Consider the following 14,830-nt stretch of genomic DNA (forward strand, 5'->3'; position numbering starts at 1 on the left):
AGATAGATACAATTCAATTTCAGAAAATTTAATTACATGGAAATCTAAAGCTAAACACAGCAGAGCTAGAGATTTTACCATGTCCTATACACACAGAAAGCGGTTACTTTATTAAGGATTAGTGGCAATATTTCAGAATAGGTGTTTTACTTAGGTATTTTCAATGATTCAGTAAAGTTTGCTCAACTTTAAGAATATACATAAACTACATAATAAAAGTAGATTATTTTCATTCAAAGAAAATAGCTGCTTTTTCAGAAACAAGAGATAACTTTGATCACTGCTAAAGCAATAAAAAAAAGACAGCGAACAGATATGTTCTTAAAACTTACAAAGAAAAAAAAATTACATCTCTAACTTATAATCCAGAGCCACAAAGATGACAAGTTACTTTTACTCTTTATTAACAATATTGGCTGAAAATTTTTCATTTGACAAGAATAGTTTGATTGTAGACAGCAATTTCTGTTCCACTTAAATATCTGGAAAAAAAGTTTAATATTGGAATGGCATAATTTCCCTTTAACAATCTTCATTTAAGTGACAGCTGTATTTTATCCTGTCTCAAAAAGAAAAAAATTAATAAAAATAAATAACCCTGGAAAGGCAGTAAGTATTCCAGTCTCCGTCATACTTCAGTCTATTGACCTGTATTTCTAGCAACTAAAACACTAAAATTTTCTAATTAGTTCTTACAACACAACTTGTGGCACTGAGACAATCAATATCACTTTATTCCCTATGCTATGTAAAACCTGTCTACATTCTGTTCCAACAGAAAATGCCATTCTCTGTAGATAATTAGCTATGCAAGAAGCCATCATGAACATAAATTGTAGCTTTCTTTAGGAATAATATGCAAAAAATGCCTTTGGTGGATGGCATTATCACTTCTGTATTAATGATATGATCAGTAGTTCCTAGCTATCCAGTCTAACAAAACAAAAGCAAAAGGTAACTTAAGATAAAACTAAGGTAGAGACAAGCAAAAATCATACTAGAGCCCTCTTTTCTGATAGAAATCACTATTGCTATCATAATCCCTCATAATGAAGCAAACATCTTACCTGAACTAGATTCTTCTATTCTCTGACTAAATTTCTCTATTATATACCAGCTATCTCATTTAAAGATTTTAGGTAAATATAAATCCACTAAAGAAAATAAAACCGCAAATATAAATGTAACAAAGTTTACAAAGCTACATTCTACCAAGCAATCTTCCAAATATCCTTAAGACTTGTATTTAAAATTGCAACAGATTACCTTGCCACACAAAACACTTTCATAATGCTGAAGTAAATAATACAGGTCCCTTCATTAGCCCATCTACAATATTTAGATTTGTATTATGTAATTCTTACAGTTGATTTCTCCATTGTAATTCTTTATATACAATAGACAACTTAAGCTCAAGGAGAATGTCCTTCATTGTTTTGAAGACAAAGGAATAGTTCAGGAGTACTGAAGTACTCTTTCTAAAGAATATTACTTCACACTAATATTCCGTACCAAATATGATACTAGCATCATACTTAAAAATCCAAGTTAACTCCCCTTCTTCTAAGGAACTATCCCCAGTAACACACTAAGAACTAATCCCTTTCTTGTGCTACTTAAGACTTTTATCATTTTCCACCTTGCCTAAGTCTTCTTGGTGTGTCACAGAAAACCTAGTTCACTACACATCACAAATCATGACAGGTTTGTAAATATGTTTGCTAATTCAGTCAGGTTTTGGGGTTTTCATCAAAGTTCTCTTAACTACTCCAATCGGCACACTGCCTAACAAAGGCTTGCATTTATAGCCTAGGTCTTCTGAGACTCTCCAGTTTACCAAATATCTAATGATGAGGTAATTCCCAACAAAAAAATAGCATGCTGAAAATTAAAGCCTCAAGGAATAGATGAAAAAAGCATAGAGGACAGAGATGATAAATGTGGATGATAAGGAGATTTTATATTTAAATTGCAGTAAAATTCAATGCTTTAGTCTGATTTTAAGAGAAGCTGCAGATTTTCTCTGTTCAGTGGATTGCTTCTAGGAGTTAGCATTACAACCTTGGAAGTCTTGTTCACTTTGTCCTGCAGCAATTTTTCAGTTGATGCCAATGCTTCCATTGCTTCCCAGTTTTTCTCCCGAAGGTCCTAATCATTTTTAGAAAGAATGATTTCAGTTTATCTATTATTGAAAGATTTTTGCTTTTTATTTCATCAGTATTTTTGCACTGCATTTAAATGCTGGTTACTGCAAAATTACTTCAATGGGAAAATATGTATATTAGCAAAAAATAAAAAAATGTTTAGAAATTTGAATGAGAAAAGAGGCCTACTTTTCATTTTTTTAGTATACACACCTAATACGCCAGCTTTTGAAATATTACTATGCACATGTGACAAAGAAAAAAGCACACAAAATAAAGACACAAATCAAGACTACAAGTTTACCAAACAGTAGAGGGTAAGAACAGAACAACATGTAAGTACTACAAAAAACTTCCATGTGATTTTAAAACAAGGCTCAACATCTTTTAGGAGACAGTACACAACAGTATTTTTTTTCCTCTAACTCTGTTTTAACAAAATTAACGTATTTCCAATCTATCTAGGAATGATATAGTAACTCACTGTGTTCTTTCTTTCTTGGCATGGTGTGTATACTACAAAATAACCTGACACGAACAATATAAGCTAGTTGACTGAGGCAAAAGAGAAAGCTGGGAAACCATAAAAAACAGTCTCTTTACAAAAAGCAAACGTCTGTAAAAACAGCTCTGAAAGATCTAAATTTTAACAGCAATTCATTAGCAAATGTACACAAAAACAGTTTACTACAGTTCAGTCTTATGTCAGAAGTAGGAATCTAAACAAAGCCATTTATCACTTTATTAAATACTTAGGTGCCAAATACAGTACTTGGCATTCATAAATCCTCATTAATCCCTGCAATTTATGAGTTATTTACTCATTTTATAGATAAGGAAACCACTGCTGAAGATTAAAAAAATCTGGCCAACTGTAAACAGCAAATGAGTGGCAGAACTAGAATGTACTGACACTGCACCCTGCTGGCTCTGTCCACATGCTTCAAGGCCATCAGTGCTGCTGCTGCGGTTGCTGCTAGTGTATCATGTACTCTTTATCTCAGAATCCCAACAATAAAATACAAATATTAGTAGTATATTGGCAAGTTCACCTCAGTTTTTTGATCAAGCAATGCTGTTAATATTACACAACACACTAAGGTCAATTCACATGCCTAATTTTTACAAACTCAGGGGTACAGGAAATTCCAATTTGTTAAATTAATAATTTAACACAAACACAGAAAAATCTAACTTACCTTACAAACCATATATCCATTTAATATCAATATCCCCTTAGATTTCAACAATGTTTAGTCTTGCTTATGACTTAATAATCACTTTGTGTACAAAAATTTCTTCTCTAGCAAGAATGGCTAGTCTCTACCTATAGGTTATCATCTAGCAAAGTGAATTTATAAAATTTATCTATATTTACTATTATCTGTTCAATAAAAGCACTAGAGAATGTTCCTATTTTAGTATAAATGTAAGAATAAACAATCCAGCAAACTTAATCTCAGTTTGTTTTTTTTTTTTTGTCGGTCGTGGGGCTTGAACTCTGGGCCTGGGCGCTGTCCCTCAGCTCTTCAGCTCAAGGCGAGCGTTCTACCACTTGAGCTACAGCGCCACTTCCGGTTTTCTGGTGGTTTATTGGAGATAGGAGTCTCACGGTCTCTCCTGCCCGGGCTGGCTTTGAACCGCGATCCTCAGATCTCAGCCTGAGTAGCTAGGATTACAGGCGTGAGCCACCAGTGCCCAGCTTTAATCTCAGTTTTAAAAGGCAAGTTTCAGAAGGCTTGAGAATTTGATTAGGGAGCATGTTAAGTTTAAATATTGGCATTATTTTTCATCTACAGAAAGGCTACCTTATTAAATAAGAAAGACCTCTAATTTTAAAAGGCTAAGTTTGAAGAATTATTCTTCCAAGTATGAGTTGAACAAAGTCAACTGCATTTTTAATTTAAAAGAATTTTAAAAATGCAATAATTACAACTACAATATGATATTCCAAAATATAAAATACATCCCAAATTAAATGATATTCCAAATTAATAATGAATATCATGATATTCCAAGCATAAAATTTGAACTTCTCATCAATTAAACAGTTAATAGTACTCCCCAACATAATAAATCAATAGTAATTTCTTATAAAGATTTAAAACATCTAAAGTACAAATAGATTCATGAGCATCTCATCTTTCACCACTTATGCAAAGTTTCATTCCAATAAAGATTTCCTTACATTGTTTTTCTTTCTCTGGTGTTCAACAGCATTCTTCAAGGACGCTAACTCATTCTGGAGTCCAATTATTTCATTTTCTCTCTCTGAAATCCTAAATGAGAATGTAAATTTTTTTTAGGCAATCAACAATTTTAGATAAACCATTATACAATTTAGACATTGGGTAAATAACTTAAATACCTATATATCAATATTTGTTACTACAAAATAAAAACAGTAAGCTGACAATAAAAGCAGTAAGTAAATGAGGTTTGAAAAATGTACTAACTTGAGAGCTTAGCTATAGGATGTCATGGGAACCTTATCCTATGAATTCTTAATTTTAGAAATTATTTTTAAATAAATCTGCACAAATATATACAGCATGCTTAGGTTTGTGCTAAAGGAAAATCTCAACCCGTATGAACCAATTCATAAACTGGTTATTATAACTGAATAGTTATAGCTATAACAGCTAAAGTTAGAGCTGTTGCTTTTTTTTTAACCTGGATTCCTAAAGCAGTTATTTTCCAAGTGAAACTGATAAGGCAATACCAGATAGATAGATAGATAGATAGATAGATAGATAGATAGATAGATAGATAGATAGATAGATAGATAGATAGACAGACAGACAACAGACAGACAGACAGATATTTTTCTTTTTCTTAAAAGCAAGAAAATCAGTTAAGTGGCTCACCTATAATAAAAATATATTAAAGTGATTTTGGTGTTCTCTTGCCATTTTTACCCAATCTTAGGATTCATGTTTTTGCCAATAATATAGTTATTTTTCAGAAACAAAGAAACCATGGTAGATGTAGAATTCATTTTCCATTATGTTAAGAATAGCTTATACACAAAGTTAAATCATAAATACAGATCTTTCTTAAGAATAAGACTGGTCTGGGAAGGTAGCTCAGTGGTAGAGTGCTTGCCTCAAATGCATGAGGCCCTGGGTTTGATTCCTCAGACCACATAAGCAGAAAAGGCCGGAAGTGGTGCTATGGCTCAAGTGGTAGAACATTAGCCTTGAGCTGAAGAGCTGAGGGACAGTGCCCACTGCCAGAATTCAAGCCCCACAACCGACAAAAAAAAAAAAAAAAAAAAAAGAATAAGACTATATATAAGGAACTAACAACTAGAGATAAATCAGGCAGCTATTTCTTAAGAGCTATTTGGAGATCTTATCAAGAGAGCACAGTTGCTCATATACCACTAACCGAAGAATGGTCCTTCTAAGATGGGGAAGGTTATCCTCTTTAGCAGAGTGTGCAGCTTCAAGAGGGACATACATGAACTAGTGAAAGAGGGGAAAGTGATAAATGCCTAGTCAGCCTCATCAAGTGAATCAACTCTGGTGATCAATAAGGCATTAAAGTAACATATGTTACAGCTAGATGACCCTCATATCCACAAATAGGTATAGGATTGACCAGCTCATCATCTGGTCTGAACCAACAGCTGTTGATAACTTTTTTTGAGACAAGGTCTCATGATCTCATCCAGCATTCCAAGTAGCTGGTACTACATATGTGAAATGCTATACCCAACTTGTGTTGATGTTCTTAAAAGTATCCCTTACTAAAAAAAAAAAAAAAACAGAATGAAACAAAAAGGCTCCTTTGGCCCATGAAGCCTAAAACACTCATTACCAGGCCCTTTATCAAAAATGTTTCAAAGCTGGACTTAGAGGTAGATGGCAAATCATGTTTTCTACAGTCAACCACAGGACTCAGTTGAAAATAGTAAAGAATCTACTTTATAAACAAGCCAAATTAGAAAACATTTAGAATACCTGCATTATATATTAAAATATTCATGTGGTTGGCTTTTGGCATGTTGAAACGTAACTTATTAGAAATGATTTAAATTACTAGCCTTTTAGGAGTTTTATTGGTGCTCTCTTTGAAGGTGACTTTTTTTTCTGAACCATTTTTCTTGTCAGCAGTAGTTTTTTCTAAGTTTTCTTAAAAATGGAAGAGGTAAGCCAAAATCTAAACCATTCAATTACACAAGATCCAGAATAAAGGACACACAGTAGGATATCTGAGGCAATCTGAAGATAAAGCCTTTCAACTACAGCTTAATTTGATTCAGTATTTTCTGAATGCCTAAAAAGAAAACAAAACAAAAAACCCAAGTATCTCTCATAACAAGATAGAAGAAATTCATGATGCAATAGGCACATCAGCCAAAGACAAAGCTGCAATACACTGATAGTAGGTCAGAGTACAACCACTGAAGTTAGTGATGTTTATAACAGTTACACTAAATTGCTTCCTTAAGAACTATAATTTAGCATATAAAAAGTTTACTACTTCCCAAACTGTCAACCAAACGTATTACTTACACTTTTAGTAATTCTTCATGAGGGGGAAAAGAAGGGGCCTATTAAAAAAATTAAGTGTTATTTCAAATTAAAGCATTCCTTACAACAACAAAATTAAATTCTCACATATAAATTAAGACAACACTGAAGATAAAAAAGTATTCCACATGCTAGAACTTTGACTTCAACCATGTGGTCTTAATAAAAAATTATTTATAAAATGAATTAAGTGCTAATTCCAACCTTCACTGTGGCTGCAAATAATCATCATTTAATAAGAATTTATTTCCTATGTATACAGCAGTTTAATTTATACTTCACTATTTTAAAATTTTTAAGCTTTGGAAAGTCAAAAACTAGTTACTGAGCACATAACAGAAAAGTTAATTTTACATAATATGCACAAGTACACTGTCATATATGGTATTTATTCCTTGTTTACAAACTCCTTAACTACAGAAACTATATGTCAATAGGCATTCTAATTCTTTATCTTTCAAAATACATATGGTCTAATCTGGTTTACCAAGTAAAGAAAACTGGATATACGTTTTTCTAAAAATCATTATTTTAATTTTATTTTTACCAAGTAGAATTACATCTTGAAACAGTTTTAAGTAGTAACAGGCTGTTGCTTCTAACTTACATATTTGTTAAGATTCCCTCCAGTTACTGATGTTTGTTTAAGGAGAAGATCCACTTATTTTAAATAGACCAGCTAGAAGCATTCTAGAAGATTTAAAGCTTGAATACACACGGCAATACTTGTGTGTATATTTTCATAAGTTGTATTTTATCTTAAATATTGGATAGCAAATTGCTTTCTTTTATAGAAAAGCAGTAAGAGAACCTTTTATTCTCAATGAAATTTAAAAATGGCAAGAATGTTATAGACAGTCATGAGTTACATTTTTTTTGCTACACAAATCAAAGACAAGATATCTAATAGTACCAACCTGTTGGTAGCTCTCCTGCTTAATCTGTTCAATTTGAGATTTAAGCAGTTGATTTTCATCTTGTATCTCCTATTTAAACAAAAATTAAACATGAATACCTAGAGATTTTTATTTCCTTTATAAGCTGTTGAAATTTATATAATCTACAAAATTTGCAAAACTATTTTAAAAGGATATGATAAGCAATATATTAAAATATATTATGTAATTATCATGTATATTTAGTAGCAACTTAGGAGTCAGTATGTCTCAGTAGAACGAAATAGTTTTGGAAAGTAGACCCAAGTACCGGTAGATGTATATTCTAGGACATGTGAACCGAGTAGGACACAGTATCTCAAACTCAACACTAGTGATATTTTAGACTTGATATACCTTTGTTTTAGGGTACTGTCCTAGGCACTGTGGGACATTTAGCAATTTTCATGACCTCCATCTAGTGGTTGCACTAGCATTTCTCTCCTACCAAGAAGTCTCCAGGTATTGCTAAATGTCTCCTGGGAAAAACTGCGGAAATTATAATGGATTGGGTTTTTGGGGTTTTTTGTATGCTCCAAACATTTTAATGATTATTGTTGAGCATACATTTTGGAAATTTACTTCAAACTGCAACAAGTTTCAATGTTTATAATATACAAAGAAAATACAACCAAACATAAAACTTGCTTCAAGTGGCCTTGCACCTAGATCAGTGTTTAAACACTATGTTGAGATTTTTTTTTTTTTTTTTCCAGTCATGGGGCCTGAACTCTGGGCCTGGGTACTGTCCCTAAGCTCTTCAGCTCAAGGCTAGTGCTCTACCACTTGAGCCACAGTGCCATTTCCGGGGCAGAGTTTTTTGAAGGTAGGGCTTAAACTCAGAGCCTCATGTCTTGAGGCTTCATCCCAACCTAATATGGATCATGTAATGATGTAGCTAACCTTTTAAAAAAATTAGTAGAAAGCTATTCCATAAAACAACATGAAATAAATTATATATATTTGAAAATCTAAATAAAATGGAAGTTGTAAATTTAGTAAAACAGGTGAGAATACTTTAATAATTACAAGTGAAAGATTCCATTCTCCCTAAGACTTAAAATAAACTTATATTTGAGTATAAAAAAGTTTTAAACGGGGCTGGGAAGGTGGCTCAGTGATAGAGCGCTCGCCTTGTATGCCTGAGGCCCTGGGTTCGATTCCTCAGCACCACATAAACAGAAAGAAAAAAGCCGGAAGTGGTGCTGTGGCTCAAGTGGTAGAGTGCTAGCCTTGAGCTGAAGAGCTGAGGGACAGCGCCCAGGCCCAGAGTTCAGGGCCCAAGACCAGACCAAAAAAAAAAGTTTTAAACCAGCTGGGTGCCAGTGGCTCATGCCTGCAATCCTAGCTACTCCAAAGGCTAAGATCTGAGGATGGCCTTAGAGCCAGTCCAGGAAAACCTTAAGACTCTTATCTCTTATTAACCAGGAAAAAACTTCCAAGTAGAGATCTGGCTCAAGTAGCAGAGTACTAACCTTGGAATAAAAAAACTCAAGGACAGTATCCAGGCCCTGAGGTTCAAGTATAAAAACCAGTACCAGAAAAAAAAAAATTAAACTAATCAAAGAACTGGTGGCCCATACCTATAATCCTAGTGACTCAAAACCCTGAGTTCTGAGGATTTCAGTATAGGCAGACAAATCTGAGAGACTTTTATTTTTATCTTCAGTTAATCAACACAGCTGGAACTGGTAGAGCAACAGCTGTGAGTAAAAAAAAAAAAAACAACCAAGAACATCAGGCTCTGAGTACAAGCCCCCAGTACCAGAATGGGGGGGGGGGGGGATTCTAACCTTCAAAAGAGAAGGGAAAATATAAATGAATTCAAAAGAAAGTTGGGCATAGTGGGGCACACTTTGTAACCTTAGCACTCAGGAGGCTGAAGCAGCAGTGTCATTCAAGGCCTGAGCTACATAGTGATACTATCACAAAAAAAGAAAACTGAAAACAAGTAGGAAAAAACAAATTCCCTCATATAATAAAAACTTAGTTTATTATATAAAAAAATCATAACTTGCTAAGAAAAAGTCATCCTGGAAGAAAAAAATGTTGGAAAAATTAAAAACTAATTCATACATATATGGCTTAAACTTTTGAAGAATGTTTAACTTTTCTCACAATCAAATACAATTTACAATACACCTTTCAAGTGTAATATTGAATGTTTTATTTTTCAGCATTGAAAAAGGGGAACAATTCTTCACTGGCAATATTATAAATTATTAAAATATATTTTGGATGACAATTTAGCATTATTTAACAAAACTAAAACTGAGCATAATTGGCAGGCAGAGGAAATATGATAATCCTTGGAGTACCAAGTGGGAGCAAGACAGATTTAAGACACTGAAAGCATCTACAAATTTGCTAGCACTTCAAATCTCCAAGAAGTACTTTTAATTACTAATATAGGTAAGGAGACAATGTCTTTCTATTTAAATTACCTCTAAAAACCAAGCAAAGCCTGAATAAATTTTTGACCCAGAATTTTATTTTCAGTAATCTGTAACAGATTTACCAACAAAACCATTCAAACTGTGTATGCAAGAATAATCAGTGTAGGGGCTGGGAAGGTGGCTCAGTGGTAGAGCGCTTGCCTCGCATGCCTGAGGCCCTGGGTTCAATTCCTCAGCACCACATAAGCAAAAAGAAAAAAGCGGGAAGTGGCACTGTGGCTCAAGTGGTGGAGCGCTAGCCTTGAGCTGAAGAGCTGAGGGACAGCACCCAGGCCCAGAGTTCAGGCCCCACGACCGGACCCCCCCCCCAAAAAAAAAGAAATGATCAGTGTAGCATTATTTATGACTTTAAAAAAACACACTAAATACTGCAGGAACTATCAACCTCAATTATATAAACAATGATACAACCATAAAACATTTTGAAGGTATTAAGAGTTAAATGCTTATTATTGGGAATGCTTATTATTATTTCAACACTGGAGAGACAAAGACAGGAAGAGCTCCAGGAGAACAAGCCTAGGCTATATACCAAGTTTAAGAATACTGTGGGCTACATACCAAGACATTATTTAAGAAAAACAAGATAAAATAAAACAGTTCCAAGGGACATAGATCAGTAATAGAAACAATGGTTTGGTTTATGGAAAAGATTTTACACACATAGCTTAAGTGGGATGCCTGCTCAAGAAGCATGAGAGGCCAAGATTCCAACCACCAGTACCACCAAGAGGAGGAAAAATTCAGAGGTGAAGGATATAGCTTAGTGGTAAAGCACTTGCCTAAGCCAGTGTGCAAGACCCTGAGTTCAATTACTAGCACAGCAAAAACTGGAAATAAAAACAACAAAAGTTAAAGGTAGATATATATTTATATAAGGTTCTTAAAAATAGTAGTAATAGGTACTTGTTCAGAAGATATAACCAGCATAGACAGTAGTTTTCTTTAAGGAATAAGAACCATTATCTTGATGAGAATATTGATCTGTTTTCTATTTCTCTTAAAGCAATTTAGTCTACTTTTTTTTTTTTTGGGGGGGGGTCAGTTGTGGGGCCTGAACTCTGGCTTTGGGGCACTGTCCCTCAGCTCTTCAGCTCAAGGTTAGCACTTTACCACTTGAGCCACAGCACCACTTCCAGCTTTTTCTGCTTAGGTGATGCTGAGGAATCAAACACAGGGCCTCATGCATGCTAGGCAAGTACTCTAGCACTGAGCCATCTTTAAAAACTACATATAAAAACAGCCAGACTCATGATGATTATCTTAGATATTCAGGAGACTCAGATCTGAGGATCACATATGAATCAAAGGTTGTCTAAGCAGGAAAATCTATAAGATTTCTGTCTTTAACCACCAAAAAGCCAAAATGGAGCTGTGTCACAGTAGTAGAGTTAGACTTCAGCAAAAAGCTCAGAGACAGCACCCAGGCCCTGAGTTCAAGCCCCAGAACGAGCAAGTACACTTGTACAGCAAGTGTGGGCACATGCATATATATGCATGCATACATGCATACATATGCGCGTGTGCGTGCGCGCGCACACACACACACACACACTATATATATATATATATATATATATATATATATATATATATATATATATATATATATATATATATATATATATATAGGCTAGGGGCTGGGAATGTGACTTAGTGGCAGAGTGTTTGCCTAGAATGCATGAAGCCCTAGGTTCAATTCCTCAGTACCACATAAACAGGAAAAAGTGAGAAGTGGCTCTGTGGCTCAAATGGTAGAGTGCTAGCCTTGAGCAAAAGAAGCTTGGGGACAACAGTATCCAAGTCCTGAGTTCAAACCCCAGGACTGGCCCCCCCAAAAAACCCAAGAAACAAACCACAAAAAAAAACCAGGCTGAAGGCATGGTTCAAGTAGCAGAATGGTTTGGGTCTTTAAATTCCATTTCCTACCATCAAAAAGCAAAAAATGTTTCTTTTCAATTTCTTCCTACTCTAACTTTATTATACTAAACCCTTACTAAAATTTTCAAAGAGTAGTTGCATAGTAAATGCAAGGCCCTGAATTCAAACCCCTGTACTATAATTATAACAGCAGCAGCCCATATGAAAATAGAACAATGAAACCTGTTGAAATTGTTTTAAGGAGGTGAGGGTTCTTGGGGTACATTGTATACATGTACAAAAATACTATGATGAAAGCCCACTTGCTGGGGCCAAGGAAAGAGGGAATAGAGGAATGAAGGGGGGAAGGGGACAAAATGCAGGCAAGAATTCATTGTATATACCACAGAATTGTGAAATATAAGGGTGGGCTGAAGGGCGATGAAGATGTTGAAGTGATGACACCAATCAAGATGAATTGTACATATAAACTGCTTTGTTAAATGGCAAAAAAACCTCAATACATAACATAAAATTAAGGGAAGAGGTGGGTGGGAAGAGATGGATAAGAATGTTAAAAGGTGTGACACTGATGCAACTGTACAGTATTCATGAACTGTTTTGGTGAATAGCAACTCCTTTGAATTACTACTTAAAGATAGTAAAATTTTTTTTAAAAGAAAGCCCACTTGCACAACTTATGTATAATAATAAAAAATCTTAATAAAAACACAAAATCAGCCAAGTGCCAGTAGCTCATGCCTGTAATCCTAGGTACTCAGAAGGCTGAGATCTGAATATCATGGTTCAAAGCCAACCTAGGCAGGAAAGTCTGTGAGACTCTTATCTCCAATACACCACCAGAAAACCAGAAGTGGCGCTGTGGTTCAAGTGGTAAGAGTGAGTGCAAGCCTTGGGCTGAAGAGCTCAGGGACAGTGAGTGTCCAGAACCAGAGTCAAGACCCACAACCGACCAAAAAAAAAAAAAAAAAAAAAAAATCACACAGAAAATAAATCCACCCAAAAATTCATTTCAAGTAATCATACTTACCTGCAACAGCTGTGTTTTGCTAGAAAGATCACTCTCCTTCTCATTTAACATAGCTTCTACTCTCTTCATTTCATTTTCCTTTTCTTTCAACCTAAATTTTTTAAAGACCTTATTTTACTAATATACATAAACAAAAACCAGACTCTAATATCACTCCTAAGGAAGATAGTTCATTGCCTACCAGCCATTTCTTTCTATATTTTAGCAACAAGAGTATTACCTAGCACAAGGCCCCAAGATGAAAGAAAGAAAGAAAGGGAGAGAGAGGGAGAGTGAGGGAGGGAAAGAAAGAGAAAGAAAAAGAAAGAAAGAGAGAGAAAGAGAAAGAGGGAGGGGAGGGAGGGAGGGAGGGAAGGGAGAGAAGGAAGAGAAGGAAGGGAAGGAAGGGAGAGAAGGAAGGGAAAGAAGGGAAGAAGGAAGGGAAGGAAGGGAGAAAGGAAGGGAGGAGGGGAGGGAGGGAGGGAAAAGAGAGGAAAGAAGGGAGAAGGAGGGAGGAGAGGACTAAGGGTACATTTGTTAATTTTTTTAAACTATCTGAAAAGGCTACATACAGTATAGTTTCAATATGACATTTTAGAAAAGGCAAAATTATCTCAATAGTTGGCGTGCGCGCGTGCGTGCGTGCGTGCGTGCGTGCGTGTGTGTGTGTTGATAGGAATTCAAGGGGCCCAGGGGAGTAATTTAACGGACAGCAGTATTAAAATGTAGGTAAGAGAGGTTTTTAGGACAATGAAACTATTCTGTGTAATACTGTAATGATGGAAATATTGTCATTTTACATTGGTTAAATCTTACCAAGTAAGCGCTAATAGAAAATGTGGCCTTTAGTTAATGCTTTACTAACAGGGGAAATGCAGAGAGTAACAGGAACTCTCTGTACCTCTCTCTTGTTTCTATAAACCTAAACTGCTATAATTTATAAAGGACAAGAAAAATGTAAAGCAAAAATAAGCCCACTATTATATATAACTTAGTAATATATATATATATATATATATATATATATATATATATATATATAAACTATATAAGGGCCACAATTTTGTCTAGAGGCTATTAGCAGATAAAAGAACTTTGAGAGTTATATGATGCCCAAGGGAAAAACAATTCGTTTTATGAATGTACGATCTTGGATCCAGGAGTCATCTACCTTGTTTTCATTACAAGTGATCTAATAAACACTTTCAATATCTTACTCGAAAAGTTGAGGTCTCGATTCCCTTCTTCACCAGTAATGACTGATTTCATGTACAGAACACAGATATTTTATAGGATTAAATGAATATTTGAAAGAATGACATCTCATGCTGAGTCAGTTTATTATTCAGCACTTAAACACAGCAAGTCCTATTTTCCCCTTTAATAATGGATATGATATCCATTACCAGTATTATAGCTATAACCTTCTGATTTGAAATTAATTACCTTTTACAATAATTACCTTGATTTTTTAAAACAACTTAAAAAGTCTATCTTTACAGAAAGAATATTTGAGAAACCACATTAGATGGGTTTGAAAAGGATAAAACCTTCAGATATCCCAAACCATTTAAAGAGCCTCTGCAATATTACTACAGAGACTTGCCTTATTTGCTTCTGAACTGTACCACTTTAAACACTGAACACTTAACATGATTCCTAAGAGGAATCATGGACTTTCAGCACATTCTGGAAAATAAACAGAAGTTCTTCAAAATACTAGCTAAAAGTATACTTACACAACTTCAAGTTCTTCAAATCGTGATGCAGAACATGCCTAAGAAACAGATTCACATTTATAATACTAACATCAAAACAAACCAGGTACTACACTATAAATGCAGAATCACTCACCAGTAAGGTAAAA

At 34.6% G+C, this 14,830-nt stretch overlaps 1 protein-coding gene across 10 annotated transcripts in view; it reads right to left on the reverse strand.

The window, feature by feature from the left end:
- The window catches only part of Ktn1 (kinectin 1), a 91,027-nt gene that overhangs the window by 19,422 nt on the left and 56,775 nt on the right, over window positions 1-14,830 (reverse strand). For 6 of the 10 annotated variants that reach the window (XM_070032966.1, XM_070032974.1, XM_070032971.1 and 3 more), the window contains 6 exons: window positions 14,703-14,740; window positions 12,985-13,075; window positions 7,600-7,668; window positions 6,665-6,702; window positions 4,333-4,423; window positions 2,062-2,148 (listed from right to left, as the gene is read on the reverse strand). In XM_070032966.1, the coding sequence (XP_069889067.1) occupies window positions 2,062-2,148; window positions 4,333-4,423; window positions 6,665-6,702; window positions 7,600-7,668; window positions 12,985-13,075; window positions 14,703-14,740 (414 nt within the window). The remainder of the gene's footprint in view (window positions 1-2,061; window positions 2,149-4,332; window positions 4,424-6,664; window positions 6,703-7,599; window positions 7,669-12,984; window positions 13,076-14,702; window positions 14,741-14,830) is intronic. The other 4 variants (XM_070032977.1, XM_070032975.1, XM_070032976.1 and 1 more) reach the window with 1 other exon arrangement.

Source organism: Dipodomys merriami, unplaced genomic scaffold (genome assembly GCF_024711535.1).
Source record: "Dipodomys merriami isolate MVZ:Mamm:240054 unplaced genomic scaffold, mDipMer1.0.p SCAF_1, whole genome shotgun sequence".
Lineage (NCBI taxonomy): Eukaryota > Metazoa > Chordata > Mammalia > Rodentia > Heteromyidae > Dipodomys > Dipodomys merriami.